The 22514-nt window shown below is 45.2% G+C and overlaps 1 protein-coding gene across 4 annotated transcripts in view; it reads left to right on the top strand.

Annotated features, from left to right (window-relative positions):
• The window catches only part of LOC139572738 (disintegrin and metalloproteinase domain-containing protein 22-like), a 131420-nt gene that overhangs the window by 47246 nt on the left and 61660 nt on the right, over positions 1–22514 (top strand). For all 4 annotated transcript variants that reach the window (XM_071395468.1, XM_071395469.1, XM_071395467.1 and 1 more), the window contains 2 exons: positions 3235–3301; positions 15799–15881. In XM_071395468.1, coding sequence (XP_071251569.1) covers positions 3235–3301; positions 15799–15881 — 150 coding nt within the window. The remainder of the gene's footprint in view (positions 1–3234; positions 3302–15798; positions 15882–22514) is intronic.

Raw genomic sequence — 22514 nt, 5'->3', positions numbered from 1 at the left:
AGTACTGAGTCATGATAACTTGGCTATATACACTTGGTACCAGTACTGAGTCATGATAACTTGGCTATATACACTGGGTACCAGTACTGAGTCATGATAACTTGGCTATATACACGGGGTACCAGTACAGAGTCATGATAACTTGGCTATATACACTTGGTACCAGTACTGACTGAGTCATGATAACTTGGCTATATACACGGAGTACCAGTACTGAGTCATGATAACTTGGCTATATACACTGGGTACCAGTACTGAGTCATGATAACTTGGCTATATACACTGGGTACCAGTACTGAGTCATGATAACTTGGCTATATACACGGGGTACCAGTACTGAGTCATGATAACTTGGCTATATACATGGGGTACCAGTACTGAGTCATGATAACTTGGCTATATACACGGGGTACCAGTACTGAGTCATGATAACTTGGCTATATACACGTGGTACCAGTACTGAGTCATGATAACTTGGCTATATACACGGGGTACCAGTACTGAGTCATGATAACTTGGCTATATACACTTGGTACCAGTACTGAGTCATGATAACTTGGCTATATACACGGAGTACCAGTACTGAGTCATGATAACTTGGCTATATACACTTGGTACCAGTACTGAGTCATGATAACTTGGCTATATACACGGAGTACCAGTACTGAGTCATGATAACTTGGCTATATACACTGGGTACCAGTACTGGTCAGTGCATGCTCTGAGTACGTGTCCTGGTAATCCGTCTGGCCCCGCGGCCTTGCGAATGTTGACCTGTTTAAAGTTCTTACATACATCGGCTACGTCACGGAGCCCACTCATTTGTCTCTCTTGAGCCGTTCCTCTTCCGTGTCCCGGGAATTAGGGCCTGGTCTGAAATGAGCAGTACATCCACAGCTGCCAACCCGTTCAAGTAGAAATCTTCATCTACAGTGGGGAGAACAAGTATTTGATACACTGCCGATTTTGCAGGTTTTCCTACTTACAAAGCATGTAGAGGTCTGTAATTTTTATCATAGGTACACTTCAACTGTGAGAGACGGAATCTAAAACAAAAATCCAGAAAATCACATTGTATGATTTTTAAGTAATTAATTTGCATTTTATTGCATGACATAAGTATTTGATCACCTACCAACCAGTAAGAATTCCGGCTCTCACAGACCTGTTAGTTTTTCTTTAAAAAGCCCTCCTGTTCTCCACTCATTACCTGTATTAACTGCACCTGTTTGAACTCGTTACCTGTATAAAAGACACCTGTCCACACGCTCAATCAAACAGACTCCAACCTCTCCACAATGGCCAAGACCAGAGAGCTGTGTAAGGACATCAGGGATAAAATTGTAGACCTGCACAAGGCTGGGATGGGCTACAGGACAATAGGCAAGCAGCTTGGTGAGAAGGCAACAACTGTTGGCGCAATTATTAGAAAATGGAAGAAGTTCAGATGACGGTCAATCACCCTCGGTCTGGGGCTCCATGCAAGATATCACCTCGTGGGGCATCAATGATCATGAGGAAGGTGAGGGATCAGCCCAGAACTACACGGCAGGACCTGGGCAATGACCTGAAGAGAGCTGGGACCACAGTCTCAAAGAAAACCATTAGTAACACACTACGCCGTCATGGATTAAAATCCTGCAGCGCACGCAAGGTCCCCCTGCTCAAGCCAGCGCATGTCCAGGCCCGTCTGAAGTTTGCCAATGACCATCTGGATGATCCAGAGGAGGAATGGGAGAAGGTCATGTGGTCTGATGAGACAAAAATATAACTTTTTGGTCTAAACTCCACTCGCTGTGTTTGGAGGAAGAAGAAGGATGAGTACAACCCCAAGAACCCATCCCAAACGTGAAGCATGGAGGTGGAAACATCATTCTTTGGGGCTGCTTTTCTGCAAAGGGGACAGGACGACTGCACCGTATTGAGGGGAGGATGGATGGGGCCATGTATCGCGAGATCTTGGCCAACAACCTCCTTCCCTCAGTAAGAGCATTGAAGATGGGTCGTGGCTGGGTCTTCCAGCATGACAACGACCCGAAACACACAGCCAGGGCAACTAAGGAGTGGCTCCGTAAGAAGCATCTCAAGTTCCTGGAGTGGTCTAGCCAGTCTCCAGACCTGAATCCAATAGAAAATCTTTGGAGGGAGCTGAAATTCCGTATTGCCCAGCGACAGCCCCGAAACCTGAAGGATCTGGAGAAGGTCTGTATGGAGGAGTGGGCCAAAATCCCTGCTGCAGTGTGTGCAAACCTGGTCAAGAACTACAGGAAACGTATGATCTCTGTAATTGCAAACAAAGGTTTCTGTACCAAATATTAGGTTCTGCTTTTCTGATGTATCAAATACTTATGTCATGCAATAAAATGCAAAGGAATTAGTTAAAAATCATACAATGTGATTTTCTGGATTTTTGTTTTAGATTCCGTCTCTCACAGTTGAAGTGTACCTATGATAAAAATTACAGACCTCTACATGCTTTGTAAGTAGGAAAACCTGCAAAATCGGCAGTGTATCAAATACTTGTTCTCCCCACTGTACATGGAGGTTAGTGATCACTGTTCTGAAGTCCAGAACCTCTTTTCAGTTATAGGAAATGATGGTGGAAATATTATATACAAAAATGATGAACTAAAATAAGTTAAGATCAGCTTAAAAAAGCACAAAATAAAATAATTGGTCAGGAGCCGGTAAGATGGCAGCTATCCACTGCAGCGCTGTGTGTACAGCTCATATATCTCTGTCCCAGATTGGGGCTGCAGTTTGTAACTCAATGGGGAATCTTAGGCTCAGTTTTGCTGAGAAAGCATTCATAGACTGACTGGCCCTTGTGTATTAGTCTCTCTCTCTCTTTCTGTTTCTCTCTCTTCCTGTTTCTCTCTTTTTTTCTGATTCTCTTTCACCCTGTCCCTTTCTTTTGTCGGCTCACTTTTCTGCTCATTCTCTCTCTTTCTCAAGTACAAACACATCCACGACATGACCTTGAATGTTTAGAATTTTTTCAATTGTGTGTTTGTGTGATCGCGCGAGCGTGTATGTGCACGCTAGAGGTAGTCCTCTATCACTAGCAGCTGATAATTGGTGGTATGGATGCTCTGACACTTAGAGACAATCCTGGAGATAACCAGAGAATACTGTCATTTCATTAACACTCTTCCATCCCTTTAACCGACACAGAGCTCTGAATTCATATTTGTAATTGTCTAACTTTTCTCCTCTGTTTCCTCTTCTCCCCAGTGATCTTCTGTCTTCAAAGTACGTGGAGAGGCATATTTCAGAAAGTGGAAAGGCTGTCATCTTCAAAGTAAGAACCTGAGCCCCGTATGGAAATCTTGTCTCTGAATTAGAATGTTGTTTCAGAAATGAGATGGTTTGATGAGAACCTGCTGATAGGGTGCACTACGGTGTTGTGTCATTAACTACCAATGGTTGATCCTTAAAAGTCTTCATCTGGGATTAACAACATCCTCATAGCTCGCTGACCGTGCTGTAATCTGGACATCCACCTCTCTGTGCCACGGCCAGATCATAGTTAAACACTTAAAAAGATTATTAGGTTATTAGGGGAATAATAATCCACACTTTACGGATTATTATCTCTTCCTGTTGTTAATAGGGGATACTTTATTATCAATCAACAGTCTTTACAGTGGACAACTATGTAATAATGTTTATAAACAGCTGAGAAGCAGCAAGGTAGAATAACATTCTTTCTGATGGTAAGAAACCAAGAACAGATTTGTTCTGTCAGACGTGTAACACCATGTAGATTAGACCTGTCATGTAACATCGACACCATGTAGATTAGATCTGTCATGTAACATCGACACCATGTAGATTAGACCTGTCATGTAACATCGACACCATGTAGATTAGACCTGTCATGTAACATCGACACCATGTAGATGAGACCTGTCATGTAACATCGACACCATGTAGATTAGACCTGTCATGTAACATCGACACCATGTAGATTAGACCTGTCATGTAACATCACCACCATGTAGATTAGACATGTCATGTAACATCGACACCATGTAGATGAGACCTGTCATGTAACATCGACACCATGTAGATTAGACCTGTCATGTAACATCGACACCATGTAGATTAGACCTGTCATGTAACATCACCACCATGTAGATTAGACATGTCATGTAACATCGACACCATGTAGATTAGACCTGTCATGTAACATCGACACCATGTTGATTAGACCTGTTATGTAACATCGACACCATGTTGATTAGACCTGTCATGTAACATCACCACCATGTAGATTAGACCTGTCATGTAACATCACCACCATGTAGATTAGATCTGTCATGTAACATCACCACCATGTAGATGAGACCTGTCATGTAACATCACCACCATGTAGATTAGACCTGTCATGTAACATCGACACCATGTAGATTAGATCTGTCATGTAACATCGACACCATGTAGATTAGACCTGTCATGTAACATCACCACCATGTAGATTAGATCTGTCATGTAACATCAACACCATGTAGATTAGATCTGTCATGTAACATCACCACCATGTAGATTAGATCTGTCATGTAACATCACCACCATGTAGATTAGATCTGTCATGTAACATCGACACCATGTTGATTAGACCTGTCATGTAACATCGACACCATGTAGATTAGACCTGTCATGTAACATCGACACCATGTAGATTAGACCTGTCATGTAACATCACCACCATGTAGATTAGACCTGTCATGTAACATCACCACCATGTAGATTAGACCTGTCATGTAACATCACCACCATGTAGATTAGACCTGTCATGTAACATCACCACCATGTAGATTAGACCTGTCATGTAACATCGACACCATGTAGATTAGACCTGTCATGTAACATCACCACCATGTAGATTAGACCTGTCATGTAACATCACCACCATGTAGATTAGACCTGTCATGTAACATCACCACCATGTAGATTAGACCTGTCATGTAACATTGACACCATGTAGATTAGACCTGTCATGTAACATCACCACCATGTAGATTAGACCTGTCATGTAACATCGACACCATGTAGATTAGACCTGTCATGTAACATCACCACCATGTAGATTAGACCTGTCATGTAACATTGACACCATGTAGATTAGATCTGTCATGTAACATCGACACCATGTAGATTAGACCTGTCATGTAACATCGACACCATGTAGATTAGATCTGTCATGTAACATCACCACCATGTAGATTAGATCTGTCATGTAACATCGACACCATGTAGACTAGACCTGTTATGTAACATCGACACCATGTTGATTAGACCTGTCATGTAACATCACCACCATGTAGATTAGACCTGTCATGTAACATCACCACCATGTAGATTAGATCTGTCATGTAACATCGACACCATGTAGATTAGACCTGTTATGTAACATCGACACCATGTAGATTAGATCTGTCATGTAACATCACCACCATGTAGACTAGACCTGTTATGTAACATCGACACCATGTAGACTAGACCTGTTATGTAACATCGACACCATGTTGATTAGACCTGTCATGTAACATCACCACCATGTAGATTAGATCTGTCATGTAACATCGACACCATGTAGACTAGACCTGTCATGTAACATCACCACCATGTAGATTAGACCTGTCATGTAACATCGACACCATGTAGATTAGACCTGTCATGTAACATCGACGCCATGTAGATTAGACCTGTCATGTAACATCACCACCATGTAGATTAGACCTGTCATGTAACATCACCACCATGTAGATTAGATCTGTCATGTAACATCGACACCATGTAGATTAGACCTGTCATGTAACATCACCACCATGTTGATTAGACCTGTCATGTAACATCACCACCATGTAGATTAGATCTGTCATGTAACATCACCACCATGTAGATTAGACCTGTCATGTAACATCACCACCATGTAGATTAGACCTGTCATGTAACATCGACACCATGTAGATTAGACCTGTCATGTAACATCGACACCATGTAGATTAGACCTGTCATGTAACATCACCACCATGTAGATTAGACCTGTCATGTAACATCACCACCATGTAGATTAGACCTGTCATGTAACATCGACACCATGTAGATTAGACCTGTCATGTAACATCGACACCATGTTGATTAGACCTGTCATGTAACATCGACACCATGTAGATTAGACCTGTCATGTAACATCGACACCATGTAGATTAGACCTGTCATGTAACATCGACACCATGTAGATTAGACCTGTTATGTAACATCGACACCATGTAGATTAGACCTGTCATGTAACATTGACACCATGTAGATTAGATCTGTCATGTAACATCACCACCATGTAGATTAGATCTGTCATGTAACATCACCACCATGTTGATTAGACCTGTCATGTAACATTGACACCATGTAGATGAGACCTGTCATGTAACATCACCACCATGTAGATTAGACCTGTCATGTAACATCACCACCATGTAGATGAGACCTGTCATGTAACATGGACACCATGTAGATTAGACCTGTCATGTAACATCACCACCATGTAGATTAGACCTGTCATGTAACATCACCACCATGTAGATGAGACCTGTCATGTAACATGGACACCATGTAGATTAGACCTGTCATGTAACATCACCACCATGTAGATTAGACCTGTCATGTAACATCACCACCATGTAGATTAGACCTGTCATGTAACATCAACACCATGTAGATTAGACCTGTCATGTAACATCGACACCATGTTGATTAGACCTGTCATGTAACATCACCACCATGTAGATTAGACCTGTCATGTAACATCACCACCATGTAGATTAGACCTGTCATGTAACATCAACACCATGTAGATGAGACCTGTCATGTAACATCACCACCATGTAGATTAGATCTGTCATGTAACATCACCACCATGTAGATTAGATTTGTCATGTAACATCACCACCATGTAGATGAGACCTGTCATGTAACAGCGACACCATGTAGATGAGACCTGTCATGTAACATCACCACCATGTAGATTAGATCTGTCATGTAACATCACCACCATGTAGATTAGACCTGTCATGTAACATCACCACCATGTAGATTAGATCTGTCATGTAACATCACCACCATGTAGATTAGACCTGTCATGTAACATCACCACCATGTAGATTAGATCTGTCATGTAACATCGACACCATGTAGATTAGATCTGTCATGTAACATCGACACCATGTAGATTAGACCTGTCATGTAACATCACCACCATGTAGATTAGACCTGTCATGTAACATCACCACCATGTAGATTAGACCTGTCATGTAACATCACCACCATGTAGATTAGACCTGTCATGTAACATCGACACCATGTAGATTAGACCTGTCATGTAACATTGACACCATGTAGATTAGATCTGTCATGTAACATCGACACCATGTAGATGAGACCTGTCATGTAACATCACCACCATGTAGATTAGATCTGTCATGTAACATCACCACCATGTAGATTAGACCTGTCATGTAACATCACCACCATGTAGATTAGACCTGTCATGTAACATTGACACCATGTAGATTAGACCTGTCATGTAACATCACCACCATGTAGATTAGACCTGTCATGTAACATCGACACCATGTAGATTAGACCTGTCATGTAACATCACCACCATGTAGATTAGACCTGTCATGTAACATCACCACCATGTAGATTAGACCTGTCATGTAACATCACCACCATGTAGATTAGACCTGTCATGTAACATTGACACCATGTAGATTAGACCTGTCATGTAACATTGACACCATGTAGATTAGATCTGTCATGTAACATCACCACCATGTAGATTAGATCTGTCATGTAACATCACCACCATGTAGATTAGATCTGTCATGTAACATCACCACCATGTAGATTAGATCTGTCATGTAACATCACCACCATGTAGATTAGATCTGTCATGTAACATCACCACCATGTAGATTAGACCTGTCATGTAACATTGACACCATGTAGATTAGATCTGTCATGTAACATCGACACCATGTAGATTAGACCTGTCATGTAACATCAACACCATGTAGATTAGATCTGTCATGTAACATCGACACCATGTAGATTAGACCTGTCATGTAACATCGACACCATGTAGATTAAGATCTGTCATGTAACATCACCACCATGTAGATTAGACCTGTCATGTAACATCACCACCATGTAGATTAGATCTGTCATGTAACATCGACACCATGTAGATTAGACCTGTCATGTAACATCGACACCATGTAGATTAGATCTGTCATGTAACATCACCACCATGTAGATTAGATCTGTCATGTAACATCACCACCATGTAGATGAGACCTGTCATGTAACATCACCACCATGTAGATTAGATCTGTCATGTAACATCACCACCATGTAGATTAGACCTGTCATGTAACATCGACACCATGTAGATTAGACCGTTCCTGAACCAACACTTGCACTTGACCCCCTCCCTTACTAGCTCTGACTTTGCTGATAGCTACTTTCAGGACAAATGTACTTACTATGACTGAGATGTGTGGTTGTTCCACCTAGCTATCTGAAGATGGATCGTCGCTCTGGATAAGAGTGTCTGCTAAATGACTACAATGTAAAAAAAGAAAAAAAAAAAGGGGGCTATGATTACTACAGCCCTGCAGCTTCCCGAGCACTGGTTTAGAGCCTGATATACACTGGGACAGGTACATTCAATTGAGTCCCAATCCTACTTCGGCTGTTAATATTATATTGCAGCACGACAGGGTGTGTGAAGGCAAGGCAGGATGTACATTATGGTAAAGACCTGACTCAGCATAAGATAATCTCTCTCTCTCTCTCTCTCTCTCTCTCTCTCTCTCTCTCTCTCTCTCTCTCTCTCTCTCTCTCTCTCTCTCTCTCTCTCTCTCTTTTGTCTCTCTCTCTTTCGTCTCTCTCTCTCTCGTTTCTCTCTCTCTGTCTCTCTTTTGTCTCTCTCTTTCGTCTCTCTCTCTCTCTCTCTCTCTCTCTCTCTCTCTCTCTGTCTCTCTTTTGTCTCTCTCTCTCTTTTGTCTCTCTCTCTCTCACTCTCTTTTGTCTCTCTCTTTTGTCTCTCTCTCTCTCTCTCTCTCACACACACACACACACACACACACACACACACACACACACACACACACACACACACACACACACACACAGACTCAGAGGGCAGTGTGTCCTACTTGTGTACGTAGTGTTTGTCTGACCCTCTTATTGTCTTGCTGTTGTTCTCAGAGTCCAGATTATTTGATTAATCACTTTTATCTGGTCCATCTGAGATCACTGTTCAGACCGATTTAGCTCCTCACACACGCACGCACATACACACACACACACATACACACACACACACACGCACGCACGCACGCACGCACGCACGCACGCACGCACGCACGCACGCACGCACATACACACACACACAATGCAGTTTGCTGGGTGTTTCTTGCCTCTATCAGAACTGGAGCAGAAGGTTCAGAGGAGGGGAGGAAGAGAGGTGCTGGATAGTAGAGCACAGCCCTGATTATAAATAGCTCTCTCTTCCTATCTTCCTCTCTCTTTCTCTTTCTCTCTTCCTATTGTTCTTCCCCTCACTCTCTCTCTCTCTCTCTCTCTCTCTCTGTCTCTCTCTCTCTGACTCTCTCTCGCTCTTTCCCTCACACTCTCTCTCCCTTTCTCTCCCTTTCTCTCTCTCTCTCTCTCTCTCTCTCTCTCTCTCTCTCTCTCTCTCTCTCTCTCTCTCTCTCTCTCTCTCTCTCTCTCTCTCTCTCTCTCTCTCTCTCTCTCTCTCTCTCTCTGACTCTCTCCCTCTCCCCCATTGACTGAGAGTGATATCACAGGAGTACTTCCTCCCCAGAGAAGAAGTAGGAAGGAGAGGGGAACTCTAATGACAACAGAAGTAACAGTCATCTCATCCATAGATAGTGATATAGATAGACAGGCTTTGACGGTCAGTGTCTCCCTCCACATTCCTTACTCCCTCTCTTTCCATCTCTTTCTCTCTCTCCCTCCTTCCTGAGAGAGTTGTGGTAGAGAGAGAGTGTTGTGGTAGAGAGAGAGAGTTGAGAGAGAGAGCGAGTCGTGGTAGAGAGAGAGTGTTGTGGTAGAGAGAGAGTTGTGGTAGAGAGAGAGAGTTGAGAGAGAGAGCGAGTCGTGGTAGAGAGAGAGAGTTGTGGTAGAGAGAGAGAGTTGTGGTAGAGAGAGAGTGTTGTGGTAGAGAGAGAGTGTTGTGGTAGAGAGAGAGTGTTGTGGTAGAGAGAGAGAGTTGTGGTAGAGAGAGAGTTGTGGTAGAGAGAGAGAGTTGAGAGAGAGGGGGAGTCATGGTAGAGAGAGAGAGTTGTGGTAGAGAGAGAGAGTTGTGGTAGAGAGAGAGTGTTGTGGTAGAGAGAGAGTGTTGTGGTAGAGAGAGAGAGTTGTGGTAGAGAGAGAGTGTTGTGGTAGAGAGAGAGAGTTGTGGTTTAGAGAGAGAGTTGTGGTAGAGAGAGAGAGAGTGTTGTGGTAGAGAGAGAGAGTTGTGGTAGAGAGAGAGAGTTGTGGTAGAGAGAGGGAGTTGTGGTAGAGAGAGAGTGTTGTGGTAGAGAGAGAGAGTTGTGGTAGAGAAAGAGAGTTGTGGTAGAGAAAGAGAGTTGTGGTAGAGAGAGAGAGTTGTGGTAGAGAGAGAGAGTTGTGATAGAGAGAGAGAGTTGTGGTAGAGAGAGAGTGTTGTGGTAGAGAGAGAGAGTTGTGGTAGAGAGAGAGAGTTGTGGTAGAGAGAGAGAGTTGTGGTAGAGAGAGAGAGTTGTGGTAGAGAGAGAGTGTTGAGAGAGAGGGAGTCGTGGTAGAGAGAGAGAGTTGTGGTAGAGAGAGAGTGTTGAGAGAGAGGGAGTCGTGGTAGAGAGAGAGAGTTGTGGTAGAGAGAGAGAGTTGTGGTAGAGAGAGAGAGTTGTGGTAGAGAGAGAGAGTTGTGGTAGAGAGAGAGTGTTGAGAGAGAGGGAGTCGTGGTAGAGAGAGAGAGTTGGGGGAGAGAGAGAGTGTTGTGGTAGAGAGAGAGTGTTGAGAGAGAGGGAGTCGTGGTAGAGAAAGAGTGTTGTGGTAGAGAGAGAGTGTTGAGAGAGAGAGTTGTGGTAGAGAGAGAGTGTTGTGGTAGAGAGAGAGTGTTGTGGTAGAGAGAGAGAGTTGAGAGAGAGTGTGGTAGAGAGAGAGAGTTGTGGTAGAGAGAGAGTGTTGTGGTAGAGAGAGAGAGTTGTGGTAGAGAGAGAGTGTTGAGAGAGAGAGTTGTGGTAGAGAGAGAGAGTTGTGGTAGAGAGAGAGTGTTGAGAGAGAGAGTTGTGGTAGAGAGAGAGTGTTGTGGTAGAGAGAGAGTGTTGTGGTAGAGAGAGAGTGTTGTGGTAGAGAGAGAGTGTTGTGGTAGAGAGAGAGTGTTGTGGTAGAGAGAGAGTGTTGTGGTAGAGAGAGAGAGTTGTGGTAGAGAGAGAGGGTTGTGGTAGAGAGAGAGTGTTGTGGTAGAGAGAGAGAGTTGAGAGAGAGTGTGGTAGAGAGAGAGAGTTGTGGTAGAGAGAGAGTGTTGTGGTAGAGAGAGAGAGTTGTGGTAGAGAGAGAGTGTTGAGAGAGAGAGTTGTGGTAGAGAGAGAGAGTTGTGGTAGAGAGAGAGTGTTGAGAGAGAGAGTTGTGGTAGAGAGAGAGTGTTGTGGTAGAGAGAGAGTGTTGTGGTAGAGAGAGAGTGTTGTGGTAGAGAGAGAGTGTTGTGGTAGAGAGAGAGTGTTGTGGTAGAGAGAGAGAGTTGTGGTAGAGAGAGAGTGTTGTGGTAGAGAGAGAGTGTTGTGGTAGAGAGAGAGTGTTGTGGTAGAGAGAGAGTGTTGTGGTAGAGAGAGAGAGTTGTGGTAGAGAGAGAGTGTCGTGGTAGAGAGAGAGAGTTGGGGGAGAGAGAGAGTGTTATAAATACAAATCCTAGAATCAACTATTAAAGACTACCAGAACCCATTGGATTCTCCAATTACCTTGAATGAGTTACAGGACAAAATAAAAACCCTCCAACCCAAAAAGGCCTGTGGTGTTGATGGTATCCTTAATGAAATGATCAAATATACAGACAACAAATTCCAATTGGCTATACTAAAACTCTTTAACATTGTCCTTAGCTCTGGCATCTTCCCCAATATTTGGAACCAAGGACTGATCACCCCAATCCACAAAAGTGGAGACAAATTTGACCCCAATAACTACCGTGGAATATGCGTCAACAGTAACCTTGGGAAAATACTCTGCATTATCATTAACAGCAGACTCGTACATTTCCTCAATGAAAACAATGTACTGAGCAAATGTCAAATTGGCTTTTTACCAAATTACCGTACAACAGACCATGTATTCACCCTACACACCCTAATTGACAACCAAACAAACCAAAACAAAGGCAAAGTCTTCTCATGCTTTGTTGATTTCAAAAAAGCCTTCGACTCAATTTGGCATGAGGGTCTGCTATACAAATTGATGGAAAGTGGTGTTGGGGGTAAAACATACGACATTATAAAATCCATGTACACAAACAACAAGTGTGCGGTTAAAATTGGCAAAAAACACACACATTTCTTCACACAGGGTCGTGGGGTGAGACAGGGATGCAGCTTAAGCCCCACCCTCTTTAACATATATATCAACGAATTGGCGCGGGCACTAGAACAGTCTGCAGCACCCGGTCTCACCCTACTAGAATCCGAAGTCAAATGTCTACTGTTTGCTGATGATCTGGTGCTTCTGTCACCAACCAAGGAGGGCCTACAGCAGCACCTAGATCTTCTGCACAGATTCTGTCAGACCTGGGCCCTGACAGTAAATCTCAGTAAGACCAAAATAATGGTGTTCCAAAAAAGGTCCAGTCACCAGGACCACAAATTCCATCTAGACACCGTTGCCCTAGAGCACACAAAAAACTATACATACCTCGGCCTAAACATCAGCACCACAGGTAACTTCCACAAAGCTGTGAACGATCTGAGAGACAAGGCAAGAAGGGCCTTCTATGCCATCAAAAGGAACATAAATTTCAACATACCAATTAGGATCTGGCTAAAAATACTTGAATCAGTCATAGAGCCCATTGCCCTTTATGGTTGTGAGGTCTGGGGTCCGCTCACCAACCAAGATTTCACAAAATGGGACAAACACCAAATTGAGACTCTGCATGCAGAATTCTGCAAAAATATCCTCCGTGTACAACGTAGAACACCAAATAATGCATGCAGAGCAGAATTAGGCCGATACCCACTAATTATCAAAATCCAGAAAAGAGCCGTTAAATTCTACAACCACCTAAAAGGAAGCGATTCCCAAACCTTCCATAACAAAGCCATCACCTACAGAGAGATGAACCTGGAGAAGAGTCCCCTAAGCAAGCTGGTCCTAGGGCTCTGTTCACAAACACAAACACACCCCACAGAGCCCCAGGACAACAGCACAATTAGACCCAACCAAATCATGAGAAAACAAAAAGATAATTACTTGACACATTGGAAAGAATTAACAAAAAAACTGAGCAAACTAGAATGCTATTTGGCCCTAAACAGAGAGTACACAGTGGCAGAATACCTGACCACTGTGACTGACCCAAACTTAAGGAAAGCTTTGACTATGTACAGACTCAGTGAGCATAGCCTTGCTATTGAGAAAGGCCGCCGTAGGCAGACATGGCTCTCAAGAGAAGACAGGCTATGTGCACACTGCCCACAAAATGAGGTGGAAACTGAGCTGCACTTCCTAACCTCCTGCCCAATGTATGACCATATTAGAGAGACATATTTCCCTCAGATTACACAGATCCACAAAGAATTCGAAAACAAATCCAATTTTGATAAACTCCCATATCTACTGGGTGAAATTCCACAGTGTGCCATCACAGCAGCAAGATTTGTGACCTGTTGCCACAAGAAAAGGGCAACCAGTGAAGAACAAACACCACTGTAAATACAACCCATATTTATGTTTATTTATTTTAACTTGTGTGCTTTAACCATTTGTACATTGTTACAACACTGCATATATATAATATGACATTTGTAATGTCTTTATTGTTTTGAAACTTCTGTATGTGTAATGTTTACTGTTCATTTTTATTGTTTATTTGACTTTTGTATATTACCTACCTCACTTGCTTTGGCAATGTTAACACATGTTTCCCATGCCAATAAAGCCCCTTGAATTGAATTGAATTGAATTGAGAGGGAGTTGTGGTAGAGAGAGAGAGTTGTGGTAGAGAGAGAGAGTTGTGGTAGAGAGAGGGAGTTGTGGTAGAGAGAGAGAGTTGTGGTAGAGAGAGAGAGTTGTGGTAGAGAGAGGGAGTTGTGGTAGAGAGAGAGAGTTGTGGTAGAGAGAGAGAGTTGTGGTAGAGAGAGAGTTGTGGTAGAGAGAGAGTGTTGAGAGAGAGGGAGTCATGGTATGCAGCAGGGCAGTGCAGAGCTGCCTCCCTGTGTTCGGCCCAGGGGAGGGTGTAGTGCAGGAATTGATCCAGTGATAAAATCTGTTTTCCCTCTGAGAGGCCGGCTTCCTGTCTAAATGCAGTTAGACCAGGAGAAATAGACCAGGAAGAGACAGCACTTAGACATCATACAAATCTATATGAATAAATATGGCTTTATGTACCACATGCACATGCAGCCTAACGCAGCAGAATGGGCCTAAGCACTCTGTGGTTTAAAAAAGCCTGAGAGATGGAGAGAGAGACATCGAGGGGGGGGGGAGAGACATCGAGGGGGGGTAGGGAGAGACATCGAGGGGGAGGGAGAGAGAGACATCGAGGGGGGTAGGGAGAGACATCGAGGGGGAGGGAGAGAGAGACATCGAGCGGGTCGATCATTGCTGTGGCTTCCTGTCAGTAGATGATCTGATGAGAGAAACAAGAGGAAGGTTAAGATAGGATAGAGGGATGAGAGGAGGAGTAGTGAGGAGGAGAAGAGCTCCCTCTCAGATCATTAAATGTGTTCAAGGGATGCATGTGACCTGGTTGATCCCCCAGAGCATTTCCCTGCACCTGAGATAACATCTGCAAATCTGTATACGCAACCAATAAACTTTGATTTGAGACACACACGTTCCTGTAGTCTTGATTCTGTCGAACATATTAGTATTCACAGACACCCCTTGGTCTGTGTGAGCATATACTCTGTGATAGATTACTTCAGTCTCGGGATCTAGGGGTGAATGCTCTGTGATTGATTGCTCTGGATTCATCTCTTTACGAAATGCTCAGTGATAGATTGCTCTTTCTTCAGAGTGTGCAGCAGTGTGTGTGTACAGTATGTAAAGTATGTGTATATGGTGTGGTCAGGACAATGACCCTGTCCATAAAGAAAACAGGCACTCGTGTTGATCTGTAAGGAGTAGATATGTGTTTAAATTGATGGTAGTAGCTCCACCTTTCAACACATTGCTGACATCTTTGGTTGTTTCTGGCCAGGAGGTTGGATTGGCTCTAAAGTTACCATCCTCTATGTCACTGACAGTTTTGTTAATCTATCTCTCTCTCTTTTTCTCTTTCTCTATCTCTCTCTCTCTCATTCTATCTCTCTCATTCTATCTCTCTCTCTCTCTTTTTCTCTTTCTCTATCTCTCTCATTCTATCTCTCTCTCTCTATCTCTCTCATTCTCTCTCTCTCTCTCTCTCTCTCTCTCTCTCTCTCTCTCTCTCTCTCTCTCTCTCTCTCTCTCTCTCTCTCTCTCTCTCTCTCTCTCTCTCTCTCTCTCTCTCTCTCTCTCTCTCTCTCTCTCTCTCTCTCTCTCTCTCAGGGAGGAGAACATTGTTATTACCAGGGGATAGTGCGGGGCATCCCTGAATCCTTCGTGGCCCTCTCCACCTGCCACGGCCTGCAGTGAGTATTCTGTGTCTGTGTTTTCCTCTGATCAGTATTTCCTTCCCCCTGTGTCCCAGTCTCAGGCCTAAATAGCAATTATCCCATTTAGGCATTATGCCAGTATAATTATTGCAGACTAGCTGATCTCTCTCTCTCTGTTTATTGTGTGTGTGTTGTCCAGTCATGACACGCAAAGGCCGCCACTCAGAGCTAGTTTCCTTTATGTTGTGTTGGTCCCACCTGGACCTGATCCCAAGGCTCTTACAGGGAGCTGAATTGAACACCAGGGAGCACCATTTGGGTAGCTTGATGCTACCAACCACCTCAACATACACATACAGTCATACTTTATTTCTCTTTCTGTTCACACACAAACACCTCTCTTCCTCTCTGTCTTCTCTGTCTCTCTCTTTCTCTCTCCATCCTCTCTCTCTCTCTCCATCTTCTCTCTCTGTATCTCTCTTTCTCTCTCCATCCTCTCTCCCTGCAGCATTGTCCTGTGGGACGTCTCTGTTTCTCAGGCTGGTATTTTTAGTTGTTCTCTAAAGCAGTGCTTTCTCTGAGAGAGAGATGGGTCAGCTGGAGAAAGCCCAGCAGGGAGGTGTGTGTGTTGTATGTATGTTTATGTGTGTGACTGTATTGGGATATATCCGACAGTATTGGGCATCTCGAATGCAGAGGAAACACACACCTGCAGTGACACACACCTGTGTCAGTCAGAGAGACGCACCTCTTCTATATTCATCTCTCAGCAAAGAGAGAGAGAGAGAGAGAGAGAGAGAGAGAGAGAGAGAGAGAGAGAGAGAGAGAGAGAGAGAGAGAGAGAGAGAGAGAGAGAGAGAGAAAGAGAGAGAGAGAGAGAGAGAGAGAGAGAGAGAGAGAGAGAGAGAGAGAGAGAGAGAGAGAGAGAGAGAGAGAGAGAGAGAGAGAGAGAGAGAGAGAGAGAGAGAGAGAGAGAGAGAGAGACTTTTGACTTTTTGTCTTTCTTTATTGAAACATTCTCATTTCATTTAAAACTCACCCCCCCCTAAAATAAAAAAACAAAAATATATCCTGTACTGCATACATGTACCATACTCACCTTTCCATCTACCACATGATACAAACCACCATCACCATACACAAAAACAATACCCTCTCCTACAACCGTATATCCAAAACATCTTCCCCAGCAATACAGACAGCCCCCCCAACACACCATATCTCCTCAAACATCTCCACACATTTGATCAGTTTATAGAACTCAAACTCAACCCTAAGGCGCGCAGAGACCATCCCATTAAACAGTAGTAAAGGGTCTGTTATCCCCCCACCTTTGACCCTGTTTCTCCTTGTTAGCCAAATAGCTAATTTTGCCTGAGCAAACAGAAAATTCAACAAAACACATTTTTCTTTCTCCTTACTCGAATACCTGTATCCCATTATAAACATCCCAACAGCAAAAACCACCCCCAACCTGTCACACAGACATTCCAACAGAGACATTAATGGCATTAACCTGGTGCACACAGAAAACACATGAATCACAGTTTCATTCATTTGACAGAAAGGACACCCCTGCCCAATTCCCGGATCAACCCGTGCCAACCAGCTGTTAGTGGCCAGGGCTCCATGAAGAACCCTCCACTGGAGGTCCCCTGACCTCTTTGGTACTGGGGGTTTGTAGAGCGCCCTCCATCTAAAACCCACCATACTCTCCGCCCCACATACCCCCTGCCACTGATGTGCCTTCACTCCTGTTAGGCTTCTAATGTTCCTAACCTTAACGCAGAGGTTGTAGAGGGCTTTACCTCCCACCCCCTCAAACTCCCCCAGGCTCGGAGTGTTAAAATCTAACAAGTCCTCTAGACCCCCTTGCCAGTCTCCAGTCTCTGCCGTCACCTGCAGTGGCGGAAACATTGGTGGCCCCTCTCCCTTTGGCCTCTCAAACACCCCCCTTACCGGCTCAGACAGTGCCTCCTGGACCTCCTCCAGGAATCTCTCCAGCAGCCTAAGAGACGTTATTCCTGTTTGTTGCGCCAAGACCTCCGGGGTTTTCCACCCCTCCTCTCCCAGCAGTCTCAGGTCACCTAGCCTTTGTAAACCCCCTGCCATCAGTTGCCTCTGCAGGGTGGCCGACTGAACCGATCTCAAAGGGATGGCTGGGTTGTGGAAAATAGGCTCCTCCCACACCCACTGCCCAGGCTCCACACCCCCTTCTCGTGTGGGCCTTAGCAGCTGCCAGGCCCTCAGCACCGCAGAGTAAAACTCTGAGAGACCTGCTGTACTCAGCCTCTCCAGCTTCATGAGGAACAGCTGCCGGTCCAACCCTAATCCGCCAGCTCTCCTCAGCAGCGCGCATGCTGGTTCCCTCCAGCCAACATCAGTATGGTACAGCAGTCTCTGCACCGCCTTTAGCCGGAAAGCAGCCATCCTGCTCTCCAGTTCCACCAGGCCCTGTCCTCCTTCGTGGACGGTCATGTACAACACTGCTGCCTTCAGCCAGTGATGGCCCGACCAAAAGAAGTCCACCAGCTTGCGTTGCAGGTCTGCAAGCAGACCGGCGGGGGGGTTGAGGACAGCCAGTTTATGCCACAAGGAAGATGCCACCAGGTTGTTGATTATCAGCACCCTCCCTCTATATGACACTTGGGACAGGAGCCACCTCCACCTGGCCAGTCTTGACACCACTGCCTGTGACAGCCCCTCCCAGTTCTTGCTGACCCACCTCTCCGAGCCCAGGTACACCCCCAACACTTTAAGCCCTTCACAACCCCACTGCAAACCCCCTGGAAGCAGAGGAGGAGCCCTATCCCCCCATGCCCCACATAACAGAGCTTTGCTCTTTCCCCAGTTTACCTTAGCTGATGAAGCTCCCTCGTACACCTTCAGACTGTTCTCTAGTTCCTGCATATCTTGCCCATCCCTGACCATCACAGAAACATCATCTGCATATGCTGAGACTGCTATTCCTGTCACCACCTCCATGCCTGTCCAGCACACTCCCCGCAGTTTCCTGCGTAGCAGTCCTAAAAAAGGCTCAATGGCTAGTGTGTACAGCTGCCCAGATAGAGGGCATCCTTGTCTAATGCCCCGTCTCACCCAGACAGGCCTACTGAGCGCCCCTCCCACCTTAACCATACATGACGCCCCAGCATACAACAGCTTCACACAGTTCACAAAGCTCTTCCCAAACCCAAACACAGACATCACATTAAACAGATACTCATGATCCACTCTATCAAAAGCCTTCTCTTGATCTAAAGAGACCAGTCCAAAGTTCACATTAGAACCTCTCGACAAGTCCAACATGTCCCTAATCAAGAACAAGTTGTCCGTGATTGAGCGTCCCGGTACACAATATGTCTGGTCCTTGTGTATTATAGAGTCCAGATGGGACTTCAGTCTGTTAGAGAGGACCTTGGCAAATATCTTATAGTCCGCACAGAGTAATGCCACAGGCCTCCAGTTCTTAAGTTCACACAAGTCCCCTTTTTTGGGCAGGAGAGTCAGTGCCGCCCGACGGCAGCTCATTGGCAACTCTCCTACCTCGACGCATTCACGCAACACGCAAAAGAAATCCTGTCCAATAGTTCCCCAGAATTTTTTGTAAAACTCCACTGGAAGTCCATCGACCCCGGGTGCACGACCGGGGGACATCTGGGTTACGGCCTCTGCCAGTTCATGTGACAACAGAGGAATGTCCATTTCATCCCTCTGTGCCCGAGAGAGCTTAGGGAGTCCTGCGAACAAGACCTGAGCACACATAGGATCACACATTTCTGCCCTATACAGTTCAGTATAAAACTCCACAGTCCGCTCCCGCATCTCCCCCACCACAGAGGTCACCCGCCCATCAGACAGCCGTAGACAATGCATACCCTTGGCTTCACTGCTCTGTCTTTCCAAACCAAAGAAGAAGGAGCTGGGAGCATCCATCTCCTTTAGCATGGAGAACCTAGCTCTTACAAGTGCTCCCTTTGCTTTAACCTGGAAAAAACTACCCAGGTCCCTACGTAATTCGGCTAAGTTAGCCTGGAGGCCTACATTGCCTTGCCCCACCATCTCTACCTCCATCTCACTAATACACCGCTCTAGTTCCCCCAATACTCTCCTAGCCTCTGAGGATGAGAGAGCTGTGTACTGTTGACAGAAAAGCCGAATTTGCACTTTCCCCACATCCCACCATTGACTCAGAGACTCATACTCCTCTCTTCGCTGCCCCCATCTTTCCCAAAAAGTCTGGAAACCTGAGCAAAAAGTGGCATCTTGTAAGAGCTTTACATTGAACTTCCAATAAGATGCCTGCCGGGGCCCTGGTGAAATAGACAGCCGAGCCATGGTTATGTGGTGATCCGAAAACCCCACTGGGAGAATGGTAGCACCCAGCAGCCTATTGCTCTGATTCCTGGACATGTAAAAACGATCAAGTCGAGCTGCACTCACCCTAGCCCCAAAAACCTTCACCCACGTATACTGTCTTGTGTTTGGATGTTTAGTTCTCCAAACATCCACTAGGTCAAACTGATTAAAGATGTCCCTTAACACTCCCACTGACACTGAATGAGGCTCTTCCCCATTTCTGTCTTTTGTAAAATCCATTGTACAGTTCCAGTCACCTCCGATCACCAGCGTCTCCTCAGGCGCTACTTGTGAGAGTTCCTGTCTAAGACTCCCAAATAGAACCCCTCTTTCTCTCCCTGTGTTAGGCGCATACACATTTATAAAGACAAAACCCATGTTGTTAATCTCTGCTTTAACAACAAGCAACCTGCCCCTACACACCTCCTTTGAGGAGCAAATTTTTACAGCCAGACCCGGTGCAAAAAGGACTGCCACCCCTGCACTAAGATTTGTCCCATGGCTCAACACACTTGCCCCTTTCCACCAGAGCCCCCAATCAACTTCATTCACCACATCACTATGCGTCTCCTGCAGAAACAACACCTGTACTTTCTTTTGTTTTACATATTCACCCAACACACTCCTCTTTCCCGCATCTCTGGCACCATTTATATTAAGCGAGCCTACCCAAAGAGTCTCCATAAGAAGTGGGAGAAAAGCCAGCAGAGAAATAGACCAATAGGAAAGCTCAAAAAGCCCCAGTGTCAGTAAGAAATTAAACATTTAAACAGTGTCTGAAGGTAAACCTTTACGCACTGTTGTGACCCACTTCCTCAACCTAAACCGTTTCTTGGGTGAGAGGACACCATGCCCCTCATTTCTCATAGCATGTTGTACTGATCTTACAAACTTTCTAGAATCAGGAAAAAAAGCCTCAAGATTAACTTTTTTCCCCTTAGTCTCATTCAGGAACCTTGTCAGTTCTCTCAACGTGTACTTAGACCCCTCTGGTTGACTGGCTGTCAGCTCCGGGCCAATTGAAGAGGAGTCTGAAAAAAATAACTCCTCATCCTCTTCCTCAGACTCACTTTCCTCCTCTTCTCTATCTCCCACCCTGACCACCTGCCCTTTCTCTCTGGTTAGGGCCTCACCCACAGCAACAGGCAACATTTCCATGGTGCCTTTGTCCACACCCTTTTTCCTTTTCCGCTTGACACCCTCCTCCTCCCCCCCTAATCTCTTACACTTCCCCACTATACTCTCCTCATCCACTAGAATAACCTGACTAGACCCAGTATCATCTACACCACCCTCCATAGCATGACTCGGCCCAGCATCATCTGCACCACCCTCCATAGCATGACTCGGCCCAGCATCATCTACACCACCCTCCATAGCATGACTTGGGCCAGCCTCAGCTACCCCACCATCCATAGCTTGACTAGACTCAGCCTCTGCTATACCACCATCCATAGCCTGCCTAGACCCAGCACCCTCTACACCACCCTCCATAGCATAACTAGGCCCAGCCTCAGCTACCCCACCATCTCTAGCCTGACTAGACCCAGCCTGTGCTTCCCCACCATCTCTAGCCTGACTAGACCCAGCCTCTGCTTCTCCACCATCTCTAGCCTGACTAGACCCAGCCTCCACTACCCTACCATCTCTAGACTGACTAGGCCCAGCCTCTGCTGTCTGCATCTCCTTACCCCCTGCATTTTGACCTCGATTTCCCCCATTTGCGCTTGTATCCTCACCTTGTCTACGGCCTTTATGTGGGCACGCAAAGCTCTTGTGCCCCAAATCCCCACATTCAAAACACCGTAGACTATCTGTGCTGGCAAAACCTGCATAGAGACCCTCCCCATGCCTCACTTTAAAATGCACATTTAGCTGTTGCTCGTTGTTGTTCAGAAACATAAACACTTGCCTCCGGAACGAAACAACGTGTTTAACGGCATCTGCCTGAAACCCTGCTGACAGTACACGGAAACCGCTAGCAAACTTACCAAAACGACTCAGCTCTTTCCTAATTTGATCATCCGTGATAAACGGAGGCAAATTTGCCACTACAACTCTTGTTGAAGGGGTAGAGAGAGGTGAAATTGACACCAACACATCCCTTACAAATATTCCGCTAGCAATTAGCCTACCGACCAAATTAGCCCTTTTCATGAACACAACCACAGCTTTGTTCATTCTAGAAGCAGAATGTATAAACTCAGCTCCTACCTGTTCACCGACCGCGAGCAGAACCTCCTCCACCTTAACTCCGTTCTCAGGAACACACCTGAATCCATGCTGTATAGACAGCGTCTCCTCCGCGCT

This window comes from Salvelinus alpinus, chromosome 4 (genome assembly GCF_045679555.1).
Source record: "Salvelinus alpinus chromosome 4, SLU_Salpinus.1, whole genome shotgun sequence".
NCBI classification, from domain to species: Eukaryota; Metazoa; Chordata; class Actinopteri; order Salmoniformes; family Salmonidae; genus Salvelinus; species Salvelinus alpinus.
This window is presented reverse-complemented; position numbering and strand designations above follow the sequence as displayed.